This window comes from Artemia sp. Qi Xiang Cuo, chromosome 11 (assembly GCF_049724085.1).
Source record: "Artemia sp. Qi Xiang Cuo chromosome 11, ASM4972408v1, whole genome shotgun sequence".
In the NCBI taxonomy this organism is placed as follows: domain Eukaryota; kingdom Metazoa; phylum Arthropoda; class Branchiopoda; order Anostraca; family Artemiidae; genus Artemia; species Artemia sp. Qi Xiang Cuo.
In genome coordinates, this window is record NC_142804.1 from 17,101,567 (window position 1) to 17,118,595 (window position 17,029).

Consider the following 17,029-nt stretch of genomic DNA (forward strand, 5'->3'; position numbering starts at 1 on the left):
AAGTGAACAAGCCAGCCAAGCTATTTGAAACTACTCACTGCTTCTTTTGGAGTACAATCAAGCAAAATAGGGAATTCCTGGGAAGTAGGCATAATCACAACTTTAGTCATAGTAGAGTTGTTCCTCAAATAGTAGCTTCAATATATATACATTCTAAGACCACACTGGCTATACATGACGTATGAAACCTGGAGAGGAAAGGATATAATAAATGAAAAATAAATCAAATAGGTGAGAAAACGAGGATTTCTGGAGTGTTTTTTATTTTTGTTAGCACTGGACTGACAAACTTTGTCTCACACGGCAAGGAAGTAATCAAGCATTTTTTCATTGGCAACATTTTACATTGGCAACATTGGCAAATTACGGAACTAAAAAAAAAATCTAACCTTTCGAAGTGAATCTAGGTTTGCTAGGTTTACTTCGAAAGGTTAGATTTTTTTTTTTTTTTTTTTTTTTTTTTTTTTTTTTTTGTACTGAGGACGACTTGGCGGAGGTCATTGTCGAAATATTTGCTTGTTCTTCGTCTTCGTATTTTGCCACTGGCTGACAAAATCCTCGTTTTCTCACCTATTTGATTTTATCCACGAAAGGAGTAGACCTAGCAAATTTTGTCAGATTTTTGTTGTGTTGATATTATGTGAAATGACTGCAATAAATCCCTGGATCATTTGAAATATTGCTTTAATGATTACTGACACTTAGATTACTTCCCTTAGATTACTACAAAAGTAATTTTATTATCCCATCAATTTGAGAACACTCAGAAGAATTTTACTACCAAATAAAACTTGAATCAGGTGAATCAAATTGAATCAAATTCCACTTGATTCTCACAACTCTACATTAGGCGTAAAATGGAATTTGGGAGTATGTTTTTTTGTAAATTTTGCATTTAATGTTTTGAAGTTCCTTGACGCTAAGCAAAATTCTGTCAGTTGCAGTTTTATTTGATTGCAAATACGTGCTTCTTTTGTCAAACTCAGAGAACCCTCTGATCTTTGCAAGGGCTTTAAGGGGGGTCATGTTATCGCCATAGTGTTTCAACTATGCTGAACAAAATAACCATCTCGAAATTTTGATCAAGACGACTTTGGGGAAAACGGGTGGGGGAGGGGCCTTCAATCGTTTTGGTCACTTAATAAGAGCACCAGAACTTTTAATTTTTGTTCGAATGAGTCTTATCTCGATATACTAGGATCATTGGCTGGGTACGGTCACCCCTAAAAAAAATAACAACAAAAAACAAGCATCTGTTATCTTTCTTTTGGGAAAAATACAAAATTCGACATTTTCGTACATAGAAACTTGAAACCTCTTCAGGAGGTTTCTCTGACAAGCGGAATCTGACGATGCAATTTTCATCAAAATTTCTTGAATTTCTGGGGCGTTTCCCCCCTTTTTCAAAAGTCGGACATACTTTCTCAGGCTCGTATCTTTTGATGAGTAGCACTAAACTTAATGAACCTTATACATTTGGAATTAGCACAAAAAGCCAATTCTTTGGTGAATCTATTTATATCAAAATTCCGTTTCTTAGAGTTTCAGTTACTATTGAGCCGAGTTACCTCTTACTTACTGTTCGTTGCCACGAACTGTTTGAACACATAAACACCTATTACAGCTATGTTCTTTCATTCACCAATTGAACTCGCGTTTCAAATTCAACCTAACCTATCTTTTACCATTCTTTTTTTTTAATGCTTTCTATTACTTTAGTCACTTTTTACTATCAAACAGGCTGTGATAACAAACTATGTGAAGCTCAAGATAGTTTTTGGGGCCAAATTCGCTCCAAATTGGATTCTTGGGAAGTGCATTCCCACAGCATTAAAAAAAATGATGGAAATGTTGACAGAAATATCTTTCAAGTTCGTTATATCTTCTTTTAAATGAAATTTGCCATTTCATTTTTTTTTTTAGATATTTTCGAGCTCAGCACAGGATTTTTTGGTAATACCATATAAAACATTCCTCTTGTAAGCTAACATCAGTAACAACCGGATTCTTACCTTAAATCTCCTTTAGGTAATTAGGTATATATTCCAATAAATTGATAGAAATCTGTTAATTTAATATACTAAGAAAAGCAGCTGCAAAACCAACTAAAAAGAATCACTAGCTTGTGAAATTCCGAAAAGTTTGTGTGTGGATGAAGGATGACAGATTGCCAAATATAGTCCTTGTCGGCTAACCGTCTAAGGCCAAACAAAAAGCAGGTTGTCCCCAAGTATGGTGAGAGGATGGTGTAACTTTTGGTAGGGTGTAAAGAGGGGGGCTTTGAATAGATTGGCATGGAGGAGGAGCGTGCGTAGCTGTGTTGGGCTCAGGCAACTTGATGCTGCAGTGAGTTAACATTTGGTGTCACAATGATAACATTTTATCAAGTAAAGGGATTGAGTACTTTCATTCGTTTAGCTATTTCTAGCACAAAATCGAACAGAGTGCGTCAAATTTTTGTTTAAGAGGGAATGGGAGCAAAAAACTTTCTACCTATTAGGCTTAAATCACCTGTTCGCCTGCGAGGCCAGGTGACTTGTTGGTGAACCAAAAATAGCAATGCAATGACTGTTTCAAATTTGTATGTAATACAACCCAGTAATAGCCAACATAGTCGCGTCTCGATTTAAGTCACGTCTGATGACTTTTTTATTTGTGCTGCTGCATAGCTTTGTGACACGTGAATCAAAGCTACTGCTGCACTTAGCAGGATTTTGGCCCTGTAGGTCTAATTTAGGAGCATAGCTAAAATAATACCTCAACTTTCACGAGTTAAAAAACAACGTTTAACATATCTATGCTTATGAAGATGGGAAGAGTGAAGTTGCTTGTACTCTTTTTGGGTTACCTTGGTTTTAAGTAAGCTTTAACTGAAGTTAATCTTTTAAAGTGAAGTTGCTTGTACTCTTTTTGGGTTACCTTGGTTTTAAGTAAGCTTTAACTGAAGTTAATCTTTTAAAGTGAAGTTGCTTGTACTCCTTTTGGGTTACCTTGGTTTTAAGTAAGCTTTAACTGAAGTTAATCTTTTAAAGTGAAGTTGCTTGTACTCCTTTTGGGTTACCTTGATTTTAAGTAAGCTTTAACTGAAGTTAATCTTTTAAAGTGAAGTTGCTTGTACTCCTTTTGGGTTACCTTGGTTTTAAGTAAGCTTTAACTGAAGTTAATCTTCTAAAGTGCCATCTTTAGGATATCAGAATAATAACGTTTCATGCACTCCGAGCCCATATTGGTTTATTCACACCGGCAAATCGTGATTTCTCAAGAATTTCCAATTGTTTGTTTGAAGATTATGAAGCTTCTGGAAGAGCACCGCTTTTTGATCAGTGTTGCCTCGTCTAAGCTTGAAAATAAATATACAAAATCAATTACCTAAATTTAATTTACTCATCAAAACTAAAATTAAAAACTGTTGATTCCCAAAGAAAACTATACCTTCAAAGGTCTCGCTATCTTCTCGTTCGCTATCGTAAGCTATACCTAATGAAGCTGTTTGGTATCACATATTTTCGCTTATTATTTAATTACTTTTGACCCATGTTTTTCTTTTTTAATTTGGTCCCGGCTACTGCCAAAAGTGCATGACTGCATATGGAGGTTTTTTCCTTAAAAACTGAATTCCCAATTTTTTGAGTTTTGAACTATATATATATATATATAGATATATATATATATAGATACATATATATATATATATATATATATATATATATATATATATATATATATATATATATATATATATATATATATATATATATATATATATATATATATATATATATATATATTATAATTGTGTAAGCTTATAACTTCACTATTTCAAGCTGTCTCACTTCAGTACTTCACTTCACTTCTTCACATTTCATTTTCACTGTTCTTTGTGTTTCACTTCTTTCTACTTCACTACTTCACATTACCTTTTCACTATTCTTGGTACTTCACCCTTTGGGGGCAGTCTTGGACCTTATTTAGTTCGTTCTTAAATAGAAAATAAATCAAAATCACCTAGAAATGATACAATCGTGGAAAGACAAATCAACGAATTTGCAATTTAGAAGATTTAATGTAAATCCTTCTAAACTAAAATCTGTAGTTTCTACAAAACTCCTTTTAAAATTATAATAGCATTGTAGCTTTAAATTTATCAAAATATTTATTCCCAAATTGTTCAATTTTGAGTAGGAGAGATATCATAGTGGCATGAATAACTGAAAATTCAAATAAATTATCTAAAGTAGGACAATAGCCCGCAACATTCTTGCTGTGGGTAATCTGGACAATAAACTCTTTGTTCGGCGCCATAAATATAAAACTGCTTTATGTGGTTCCTCCATTCATATATAACTGAATTCACTGGCAAAGCCCTCAGACTAAGTCGCTGGAAAAAAGTAAAGAGAAAATGAATAATATAAAGTGATAATTAATATATATTATTAATGTCTATAATTATTAATTCTCGCCAAATTCAATTTATAGAAATATTGGAGCATATCTACATTATTTGTACATACTGTAATATAACTAGCTATAATAAATGTTGTTGAAAGTCAAACATTTGTCAATATTACTTCAAGAGTTTGTTAGATATCTTCCAATTTTGTCAACTGTGACAGCTCTGTGACGGACGGATAACTTGCAAGATTGAAAACTGGCACTAGTATTAACAACAACAAAAACGTCACCGACACTATCTAGTGTTTTGTGTTTCTTGACATTTTTTTAAGGTTCCTAATTGTGTCTTTTTAAAGAACTGAGATCAAATACCAATTACACACAAAACCAAGCCATAGACAGATAGATAGATAGATAGATTTTTCATACAATAATAGCACAATAATCTACAAATACCACAAAGGCTTCATGGCCTGGATGCCTACCTTAATTTTATTTTTTCCAGTGTAATTTTTTTATGCTGATTACAAATCTGAAAATTGTTCTGCTGTTTTTGTCAGGTTTTTAAGATAAAAAAATAAATCCTGTTCTGTTGAATAGTGTTGGATAAAATACGGAAGACAGGTGTTTAAGGGGCACATTTGCAAACTACTATAATAAATTTAAATAAAAATATAATAACTAATATAATAAATTTAATATAATAATAGTATTAATATAATATAATAATAATAGCTCTAATTTAATATAAATTTAATATAATAATATAACATAAATAAATTTAAATAAAAATTATGACTAATATAATAAAAACAAATTTATATCTACGTTCTATATGAAGGTATTAAAAGATAATATTAAGATGAAACGCAATTTTTTTTACAACAAAATGCATCTTCAGAGTTGCTTCTCTGAGGCATGATGTCCTGTTTATTGATTATGTCACCTGATTGTCTATTGTGGACAATTTCTTTCAAAATAATAATTCTCCTGAATATGTAAATATTTTTCAGAATTGCATAATTGCGTATAGCTAGATAGGTTACAATATGTCCCTCATGATTCATCTCCTTGACTTCTTTCCCGAGAATCTAGGTTCTGTCAGAGGTGGATATGGAAAACGTTTTCTTCATGAAATCCCAGTGTTAGGGTTGATTGAGTGCCCCAATGTTTGATGATGAATGCTGGATGCTTCAACGCAACATGTCAGAAGATCAGCATAAGTGCAAATCTACCGCCAAAAAAAAACAAACCAAACTAACCTTAAATTACGGAACTTTATGTTATGCCTCTGTATTTCATGTGTGTATTATCCCTTAAACTAGCTGATGCTATATAGTTTATGCTAATTCAATTAGTACTCCATTCTTCAATATACTCTCTAATGTAATTTATCTGCGAGTTATTTGTCTTGACACAAAGTTAAACAAGAATAAATAGTTAATGTCAGACATTTCAAAAACGGTGGTTGATAGAGAAAAAAACGGTTTGGACCTTTTTAATCGGCATATCTAAACTGTCTAAATACAAGATTGGAACCAAGATATACACTGAAATTTTTTTTGTTAATCGGTGTTACATCACTAATTTCACCAATTACACTAATTACATTACTTCTGCTTTATTATTTGCTGAAAAAATGCCAAGAGACGTCAGAAGCTAGATGGCGTTGAGTATTTTTTGCTAACGCTAGCTCTAGTTTCTATTCTTGTAATGGAATTAAATAAAAAAAAACAAGCTTTTTTTAACTGAAAGTAAGGAGCGACATTAAAACTAAAAACGAACAGAAATTATTCCATATATGAAAGGGGCTGTCCCCTCCTCAATGCCTCGATCTTTACGCTAAAGTTTTTTATTGTTTTAAAGAATAGAGTTGTGAGAAAGAGTCAAACTTTAGCGTAAAGAGTGAGGCATTGAGGAGGGGACAGCCCTTTTCATATACGGAATAATTTCTACTCATTTTAAGCTTTAATGTAAGCTTTAATTTGCATATTAATTTTACTTTTTTTTTAAGTGGCTTTCTCGAAAGTTGTTTAATTTTATTCACGAACGCTTTTATTAGTGATAAATACACGTAACTTGCGAATTAACTTACGTAACGAACTTCTATATTCGTATATTTTCATTAGGTATATTAAGGGGTTTAACCCTTAGTCAACACCTCGCTCTTTACGCAAAAGTTCAAATTTTTTTCCAATTCTTTAAGAATGACCCCTTAATCACAAAGCCCGTTAACTAGAACAAGTAGTTCTTATGAAAGTACTAAAAAAAAACTTTAGCGTAAAGAGCGAGGTATTGACAAGGGGGCGAACCCAATCATATACGTAACAATTTCTGTTCGTTTTAAGTTTTGATGTTGCTCCTTACTTTCAGTTGGAAAACTTGTTTTATTTTTTACTTAATTTCTGATTTTTTTTTTTTAATAATGCTGGGAAATGCGGCACCCCTTCATAGCAATGTCCCTTCCCCCATGAAAACTTCCTCCATAGAAAGATAACCCCATGTAACCCCCCACCCTCCCCCCCCTACCAAAAAAAAAAACCCTGAAAACGTCTGTATACTTCCCAATAACCAATACTATATGTAAACATTGGGTAACGTTCATAACTTGCAGCCCATCCCCCCGGGACTGTGGAGAACTAATCGTCCTCAAAGACATAGTTATTATATTTTTCGACCATGCTGAACAAAATGGCTATCTCAATATTTTGGTTGGGTAACTTTGGGAAAAAAGAGCGTGGAAGGGGGCCTAGTTACCCTCCATTTCTTTTGGTCACTTAAAAATGGCACTAGAACTTTTAATTTCCATTCGAATGAGACCTCCTGCGATATTCTAGGACCACTGGGTCGATACGATCACCCCTGGAAAAAAATAAATAAATTAACACGCATCCGTGATCTTTCTTCTTGCAAAAAATACTTGATGGTGTGCATGGGTGCCCATAAGGGGGGGGGGTGCGCCCGCCTCCCTGGCTGAATGATGCTGCCTTAGTTTTATATTTTTCTTCTGAGGTTTCTATTATATAGTGTTAAAAGTGCCAATTCGACCAGGTTTGCCCCCCCCCCCCTGGAATTCAGCTTATGGGTGCCCATGATGGTGTGATTTTCATTATGGTTCTATGACTTTTAGGGGGTGTTTCTCCCTTTTTTCAAAAATAATGCAAATTTTCTCAAGCGCGTCACTTTTGATGGGTAAGACTAAACTTGATGAGACTTATATATTTGAAATCAGCATAAAAATCTGATTCTTGTGTTGTATTTATTGGTATCAAAATTCAGTTTTTTAGAGTTTCGGTTGCTATTGAGCCGGGTCGCTCCTTACTTACAGCTCGTTACCACGAACTGTTTGATCGTACTCTTTGAATTGTCCATTTTTGCCATTGGCTATTCACGACTAGTAAAAAGCTACCATTCGCAAGAAAAGCATGAGCTACCCTTTGAAAACTGGGAAAGCATGATTATAGAAGCTTGGCACACTACTTATTAGGCAATAAGGTGAGAATTTTAATACTCTTATTAAAGTTTGAAAGTAATTAGAGGGCAAACAGCCCCCTTCACAGACTGTTTTCACCCCTGGATGCCCTGTAACCATACACCCCCCCCCCGTTGGTATCAAATCAAAAGTTCGATATTGCTATCAAAAGATATCATATGTACCCGAGCTTTCAGAATATACGTCAATCAATCAATTCAATCGGTCAATTTATTCAAAAAACACAGATAAACGTGTATAAACGAGAATAGGTCTGCATATTTCTTAACCAGAGCCATTCAAGGACTTTTAATTCCCGCAACTGGGACACCCTAGTGACAGCTTTAGTCCTCCAACCCTTCCCGTCTCTCTTGCCTCTATCTACTAGCTAAAAGGCTGGTATATAAAATCTTACTTAAAAAAAGAGACAATGGCTTTAAATCCGTATGATTTGAGGAAGCACATCCCCCTTAAACTCAAGATATTTCAAGGGCTCACGAAGTGGCCTGTTGGCGCTCCAAGACCAACTCATTTTTTCAGCAAAGAGGTATACAGGTATTTTCTTTTTATTTGTACTAGTCGGCCTAAAATTTATGGGACAATTGGCATTACTCTGGACCAATGGGATATAAGAATGATAATTTTCAGAGGCTTTTTTTTCTTCTTAGACCTCCAGTCTGCTCAAAACAAATGAGGCAAGTAATTTGGCCCAAAACAGTAGAGCAGGTGGATTTTCAGAAGCATTCACCACTTCTGGAGCCCAACGTTGACTTTAAATTTGGTAGCAGGGGTATCTACAGCCAAAGAGATGTTAATTGAAATTTTTAAAACGTTGAACCTTACAGCCCAGGTGCCAGCAGGCTTGAAATTTCTTTGTTTGAGGATTTCTACTATATCATGAAGAGTGATTTACCAGTAAGAATTGTAATACTTTTCCCTGTTCAAGGAAGAGGGGTTACATACTTGTGCTTGGTGTATCCTTTGGTAAATTTTAGGTCAAGAAAATGTTTCGTCATTAAAATGACTGCACAACAACTCTAGGTAATATTTATGTCTTCGACAGATAATATGGTTTTATGTCTTGAAGTAAAGCAGTAAAGTATTAGTTTTTACCCGTGGTGTATTTAAAACTAACTACATTTATAAAATTTCAGAAAAATTTTGTTTGAAAATTTTCTTGAGACACACGACTTTTTAAACTTTGAGGAGTCGAAAACTAAACTATTAGTTGAGGACAAAGAAATAAAATGCTTCCAAATAACTTCATTTGACAAAAGTATCAAAGGTTGTTGTGATTTTTCACATTTTCTTTGCATCATAAATCTAGTTTCCGTTCATTTTCCATTTTCTTTATTCATAGAAATCTCTATTCGTCGAAGGTTTGACACACTATAAGAACTCATTTCTACTAATTTTAAGCTTTAATTTCTCTCTTTATTTCTCACGAGACACACCATTTTTTTAATTTTGAGGGTTTGAAAACTACGGAATTAAATTGATTGCAAAGAAATAAAATCAAAGAGCTGCCATCACATAACTTCATTAAGCGGAGCTGATCAAAGGTTGATACAATTTTGACATTGTCCTACCATCGTGAATCTAATTTCTTTTCATTTCCTATTTTCCATTCACAGTAGGCTAATCTCTAGTCGTCGATGGTTTGACAAATTATATAAGCTAATTTCTACTAAGTTTAAGTTTTAATTTCTCTCTTTACTTTTCACAGAAAAACTTTGTTTTGACGATTGTTTTGGGTTTTTAATTGACATCTTTGTGCATACATTAAGAGGATTCTTTTTGTTCAGTACATAAAGTCATCATAAAAACAATAAATACTATTTATTCCGCAGAAAATTCTATATGATTTCGTAATAGCAGAACTGTCGGTGTTTTACACATCATTATTGTCTTTTGTCATATCAAGAAATCTTGGAGTCACTTTCGATGCTACCATTCTCTAATTCGTAATTCCAAAATGATCTCTGATTCTTTTTATTTTCATTGACCTTAACCATTTCTTAAACATTTAATTCTTAGGTTTTTCCTGTCACGATGATTAACCAATTCAGCCTTGAAAATTCTTTTTATGACTGATATGTTTAATCATAATAACATTGGAGCAATAAAACACATTCATTCCGTAAAACATATTCAAGTCATAAGCTTTCCCACAAAAAGTTGGCTTGAGAATATTTCTTGGCTTAAGCAATTACTGCATTTTTATTTATTTTATTAGCGAATTCACCTAGAAAAGCATTGAGTTACCTGTAGAAGAATCCTCTCATATGGGAACATATTGCTGTGTTTGTCTACGATGTGACGAGACGCATCTACTACTCTCTGATCATTGAAAAGTTCCAATGGGCCAACTCTTAACTTTTCTTCATCCATTAGAAGCTTACCACGTGCTGAGTATAGAACGGACGGTGGGATGTCTCCTTTATCAATGACGGCTTCCTCTTTATGAACTCTCCTGTTTTAAAGTTTAGTTTATTTTTCAGCTTACATGAGTTCTTAGCCTTTTGATAGCTTTAGAAATCCTTTTGATGTCTCACATGACTGAGAATAATGCGCAAGCCCCCCAGATACATAACTAACTCTGCTAGGTTTTCTTGGATTTCCTTTTAATTTCACTCCCCCTCCCCCTCAAATGACTGTAAGAATATTATGCAGGTCATACATATACAATAAGATACTGTACGTAAGTCTCTAGGCAAAGTTTTCTTACATTTTCTTCCATTTCCCAAATAATTTGGCTATTTTGGTATTAATCTTAAATCGTGCATGAAATTTTGGGATTTCTGGATGCGTGTCCGGTAAAAAAAATCCCTGGATATGTGCCTGCTTGAAATCTAGGGACAGTTTTACGAAACGTGTAATTAATTTTGTCACGTTTAGATATATTGCAAATTATAACGAGCTTTGAATAAGAAATATATAATTATAAAAAAGTTATGATACTTTTTATTATAAAGGGGCAAATTTAATGTGAATTTTTGAAATAGATTTCACAAAAAGTATTTTTTACTTTGTACAATTTTTTGGATGAAGCTGGAAATAAAAGATACGTCGTTGAAAATAAAGAAAACATACTTTGATGGTAGTAAGCTGAACAACTGGTTCATGTGTAGGTGAAGAAGGAGTCTGTCACAAGTTGTAGCATGACTATCCTAAATTTAGTTAATTCGTGGAAACAAACTATAGGTAAGGAACGACGTGGCACAATAGTAACCGAAACTCTAAGAAACGGAATTTGGATGTCAATAAATATATCAAAAGAATCGGCTTATTATACTGCCTGAGAAAATCTGCCGGATTTTCGAAAAAGGGAAAAATCATCCTAAAAATCAAGTAATCTGAATGAAAATCACACCATCAAATTCAGCAAATCAGAGACCCCTACAATGGATTTTTCAAGCTCCAATCTGCGAAAATGTGGAATTTTTGTATTTTTACCAGAAGAAAGATCACAGATGTGTTTTTTTTCCCAGGGGTTATCGTTTCGGGCCAATGGTCCTAGAACATCGGGAAAGGGCTCATTTGAACGAAAATTAAAAGTTCTAGTGCTCTTTTAAGTGACCAAAAAGCTTGGACTACAACTAGCCCCCCCCCCCCACGCCCCTTATTTCCCCAAAATTGTCCAATCAAAATTTTGAGATAGCCATTTTGGTTAGAATAGTCGAAAAGTCCCAAATCATTACCTCTCTAGGCGACACCATCACCCCCCCCCCCAGCCCCTGGGGATGGGTCTTAAAGTTATAAAATTTGCCCATTGTTTACGCATAGTATTGTTATTGGGAAGCATACAAACATTTTTCGGGGGGGGGGGGGTATAATTATGATTGGGGTATAATTTTTACGTCAAGGGAAATCTCAGAGGTTTAACTTTCCAGGGGATATTTTACACCGGTGGGATTTGACAGAATTCCTATACGATTTTTTTTTCTCTTACTTTCTCTTTGGCAACTCAATTTTGCATGCGGAGATGTTCTGGGGGAATTGTCCGAGGGAAATTTTCAGCGTATTTGGATTTTCGGGAAATAATTTTCACGGAAAATTAAATGCCAAGAAGCATTTTTCAGGCTGAATCTTTTGCAAGAAATCCTAGAGGATGGAATTGTCCGGAAGGAATTTTACTGGGGGGGGGGGCATATTTTACGTGGAAGGAACTTTCCACGAAAGGGTTTCCCATGAGGGAAGGGACATTTTCATCAAGGATGAGCCAGATTTACCGGTATTATTTGAAAAAGGACCAGAAATTAAATAAAAAAAAATAAGTCTTTCAATTGAAAGTTAGGAGCAACTTTAAAACTCAAACCAAAAAGAAATTATTCCGTATATGAAGGGATTGTCCCCCTCCTCAATACCTTGCTCTTTGTGCTAAAATGTGACTGTTTGTCCCAATTATTTAAGAACGATTCCTGAAACACAAGGGCCGTTTAATTAGAATAGGAAGCTTTTTTAAAAATGCTAGCAACTTTAGAGTGAAGAACAAGGTAATGAGGAGGGAGGCCACCCCAACGGAATAATTTCTGTTCGTTTCGAGTTTTAATATTGCTCCATACTTTCAGTTGAAAAGAAGTTCATGGGAAACCCCCATGGTCGTTTCTGAAAGCTGCCCACCAATTTTTCAATTGACTGCCCGGACGTCTGTGCCAATCTGACAGAAAAGCAGCTAGAAGCACTTGCTTGATGAAGTGGTCATTGGGCTTTCTCAGGACATGGCCAAGCCAACGCAGTCTACTCTGTTTGACGATCGTTGCTGTTGAGTTCCTATGCCTTTTTAATTATCCCCTAGACACTTTGGTTATAATTATTTGAAACTAGTATTATATGCAATACCATCATTGCTTGGGACGTTTTTGGGTTATTTTAGCGGGGTTGATATTATCCCTATCTTACTGCTAGGACAATTACACGTAATAACAAGATGTATTTTATATTCGGATAAATAGCGATTGACATTCAAAATAAACGAGTATTAACAGACGCTAAAAGGGAGCTAAATATAAAGAATTATCCACAATTTAATTTAAAAACCCTAGAAACCACGTAATAAGCCTATTTATTTCAAGACTTTACTCAGCCCCCATCTCTTAACGAACTTTATAGCTGTATACCCCACCCCCACAAAAAAATCATCAATAGTCACACAAAATGATCCCACATCACAATGATCCCACAAGAGGATCATTACAATTTTATACATTTTATATGAAAGGAAAGCTGAACTCTATTTAAAAATAGCACAGCAAAATACATAGAATAAAACAAAAAAACTCAATAAAAACCAAAGTTTAAAATTAGATGTATTTACGTTAGTCAAACTTACCATGTAATCGTGATCTTAATAGAGAATTTCAATCTACCACGTGCCAAGCATGTGGAGCAAGGTAAATGCCCTTGTCCCAGACACGAAGCACATCTTCGTCTTCCCATTCCAGCACACGCAAGACATCTACCAGGTACCTATAAAATAAAAATTAGATTTCTTTAAATTCTAACTAGACTATGCTACGGCAGTAGAAAATAATACTTACTTTCCATTACCTTGTTCATTTTCTCACCACCATTGGAAAAGCTCTAATGCTTGGCTAAACTTAGTTTCCATTTATCATCAAAAAATACCTCTTCTCTGGTGAAACTGGTTTTTTCCTTTCTATCATATAGATCACAAGTAGCTAAATATTGAATCATTATTCCAATCCTCTCCCTCTTTACAATTGAGTTCCCCATAGCATTTTCCTAGTTCCCCTTCCTTTTCTCAGTCATGATTAACAGCCCAGAAATTCTATGGAAATTTTAATGAGCAACCCTATGAGCATCCTCAATGATCTTGCGCAAGATGCCTTGGACTTGGGCATGAGAGTAAACCCTTCTAAACCCATAATAATACCAAATTGTTTCCTTAAATCCTCACCCCGTTTTCTTAACTTTATACCTCTTGAAATTTCTGTGTCCTCCTTCAAATTACTTAGCGGCACAATTCCTTCCAATTTAAAGTGTTATCCATGTTGAAAACATCATCCATAAAATTAATGCACCTATCTCCCTTCTTAAGCTCCGAAATAAATTTTGCATTTCCCCTTCAGGAACTAAGAATTTATTCTTCCCTTTTTCGACTTTATCTCAAATATGCTTGTCCAGTTTGGCACCTTGGCATTTCCAAGGAAAGGCAAGATAAACTTGAATCCATTCAAAAAAGAGCCCTGTGAGAAGATGAAGTCCCAAACTCTCTTCTCCCAACCAATATATATATATATATATATATATATATATATATATATATATATATATATATATATATATATATATATATATATATATATATATATATATATATATATATATAGACATAGTCATAGACATTTTTTTTTTATTTTACCAAAAAAAAAACATTCAACAAACATCAGAAATAACTAGACAACCACATTAAGATTTGAAAAGAGAAATCCTGTTCGTGGCTGTATCTTCTAACCGCCCTTTAATCAAAAATAAATAAAAACAATAATAATTATTAATAAATTCTTTTTTTTTCAAAAAAAAGAAGGTAAGGAAAAAAAGTCAAGAAAACAATTTATATTTTCACACTCTAACCATCCTCCCCCTTTCCTCTCCCCCTCCCCTTCCCTCTTCCTCCCCCCAATCTCCTCCTTTTTCAACAAAAAAATTCCTTAACTTTTTCTAAAATGAAACTAAGTTATCGGCCGCTCCAATACTATCCGGGAGACCATTCCATACCAAAACACCTATGTTCCGTAAAGCAAAGCTTTATCTTTTTGAATGTCGGATCCCACTGACCAAATGGTCAACATTATGCGTAGAATATTCGCGGTAGAGAAAACTGCGTGAAAATACGTTTCAAAAGTACTGAGAAGATAACATATTCAGACGCTAATAGACAAAAACTGATAACTGATAATCACGCTGCTGCCCAACATTCAGGATGCCAAATTTTTTGTAAGATTGGGCAGTGCTTTCACAATGGCACATCTCTCCGAGTACTCTGATTGCTTTATTCTGAACAATTTGTATCCTTTTATAGTTGCCGATGAAATTACTGGCCCATACTGAGCCTCCGTACCCAATATAAGGGTCTACAATAGTGCTGTAAATGAGCTTGAGGGTTGACAGAGGAAAGGTATGCTTAAGTTTTCTCAGTATCCCGAGTCCTCTGACAGCTTTAGCTGATACTATCTCACTGTGTTTCTTCCAGATGAGATTTCAGTTAATATGAAAACCCATGTTATGGATGTCCTATGCTTGATGAATTGGCTCAGAGACATATATAAATACGGAATCCAGTGGGAAATAGTCCCAGCTCTGCTTAAAGTCATGTAAAAGGTTTTCTTTGCATTAACTGGTTTTCTTTGCATTAACAGCGAGGCAGCTCACAAATACGCGGAGACACTGAAGTGCATGGTTAGCTTTTTCAACAGCTTCTTGAACAGACTTTGCAAAAACAGTTATAGCCGTATCATCAGCAAATAAAGTAACAACACCATCACTTACATAATCCCGCAATGTATCTACGTAAACTAGGAACAATAGAGGTCCCAGAACGGAACCCTGCGGCACACCACAAGTAACAGGCATCAATTCACTGACAATATCTTTGCGCTCAACACTTATAGACCGACCAAAAAGATAAGATTCAAACCAATTTAGAGCACAATTTTTAATTCCAAGACTTTTTAACCGCTTCAAAAGTATATTAAAATTAACTGTATCGAACGCTTTCTTCAAATCAATAATTACAGTTAAAGGAACTAAATTTCTTTCAAATCCATTATTCAAATTATCTAAAAGGTGATGCATTGCGTGCAACGTTGAGTGACGCTTTCTAAAACCGAATTGACTATCACTAACAAATCCAAAAGAATCTAAATAAGAATAAACTTGGGAATAAATAACTTTTTCAACAATCTTAGAAAATAAAGGTAAAATTGACATTGGTCTATAGTTTGACAACTCATTCTTGTCACCTCCTTTGTGAAGTACAATCACTTCAGCTTGTTTTAACGCACGTGGAAAGTCACCTTTTCTCATTGATAGGTTTACTAGGTATAGGAGAACCGGTAGGAGGTAAGCACTTACAACTTTAAACGCCTTAAGGTTAAGTCCATCCGTTCCAGCAGAGTTTGACTTTATCGACTTGACAGCCTTACTTACGTCATTCAGATTACACTCAACAAAACTAAAGGACTGGGATTCACCTCGGTTGTCAAGGAATTCCTGTTCCAAAACTGGTCACTATTCTTTCCTGCCTCGCTAGAAATATCACTACCAATTCTAGAGAAATATTTGCAAAATTCATTTGTAATATCCTTCTCATTATGGACACTATCACCGTTAATTTCCACTTTTTCTGGGAAAGCTGAAGATTTGCCAGTCTCGAGCACATTCTTTATAGTTTGCCCAGTACCTTGCATATCACCTTTGTGTTGTTCAAACTTATCAGAATAACACGGTTTCATTGCAGTTCTGCGAAGGGAATTTACTTTATTTCAAACCTTACGAAATGCTTCCCAACTACTATCAGACTCACAATTCAGGTATGCCTTAAACAGGTCATCCCTCACTTGCATTAGGTCAGTAACTTTATCGATAATCCATGGGTTATGGTGATTTCTCTTTCTTTCCTGGATCTCAAGAACAGGACAATAACTATCATAGATTGGACCAAGAACATTCATAAACTCATCAAATGCTCGAGACGGATCATCATTAATATCCGTCACTTCTTGCCAAGACAGCACAATCACTTCATCCTTGAACTTCTTCAGATTCTCGGCCTTCATCTCCCGTGAGAGATATTTCTCTTTAGCTATTTTAGGATTCGAGACTGATCAATCGTACAAACTGATGGGAGATGATCCGAACCTGGAGTAACTGACACGTCTGAATGGCATTGCGCAATGAGATCAGACGAAACAAATATATTGTCAATTAAAGTTGCTGAATGTTCTGTAATCCTTGTCGGTATAGTAACAGTTGGGTAGTAGCCATGACAAAGCATCAAGTTCAAAAATTCTAAATTAGGGCCAGTCAGTTTCAGCAGATCGAAGTTGAAATCACCAATAAAAACACACTCGCGATTTCTTCGAAGCACATTAGTCAAAAACTGTTCAAAATCCCCCAAAAAATCATCCGGAGTAGTACTAG

The 17,029-nt window shown here is 34.7% G+C and overlaps 1 protein-coding gene across 1 annotated transcript in view; it reads right to left on the reverse strand.

Moving 5' to 3' along the window:
- Positions 1–4,134: 4,134 nt before the first annotated feature.
- The window catches only part of LOC148946708 (protein SSUH2 homolog), a 44,083-nt gene continuing 31,188 nt past the window's right edge, over positions 4,135–17,029 (reverse strand). Inside the window, exons 7-9 of the mRNA XM_089097091.1 lie at positions 13,197–13,333; positions 10,130–10,337; positions 4,135–4,378 (exon numbers count right to left, since the gene is read on the reverse strand). Of these exons, the coding sequence (XP_088953217.1) occupies positions 4,226–4,378; positions 10,130–10,337; positions 13,197–13,333 (498 nt within the window). The 3' untranslated portion in view covers positions 4,135–4,225. The remainder of the gene's footprint in view (positions 4,379–10,129; positions 10,338–13,196; positions 13,334–17,029) is intronic.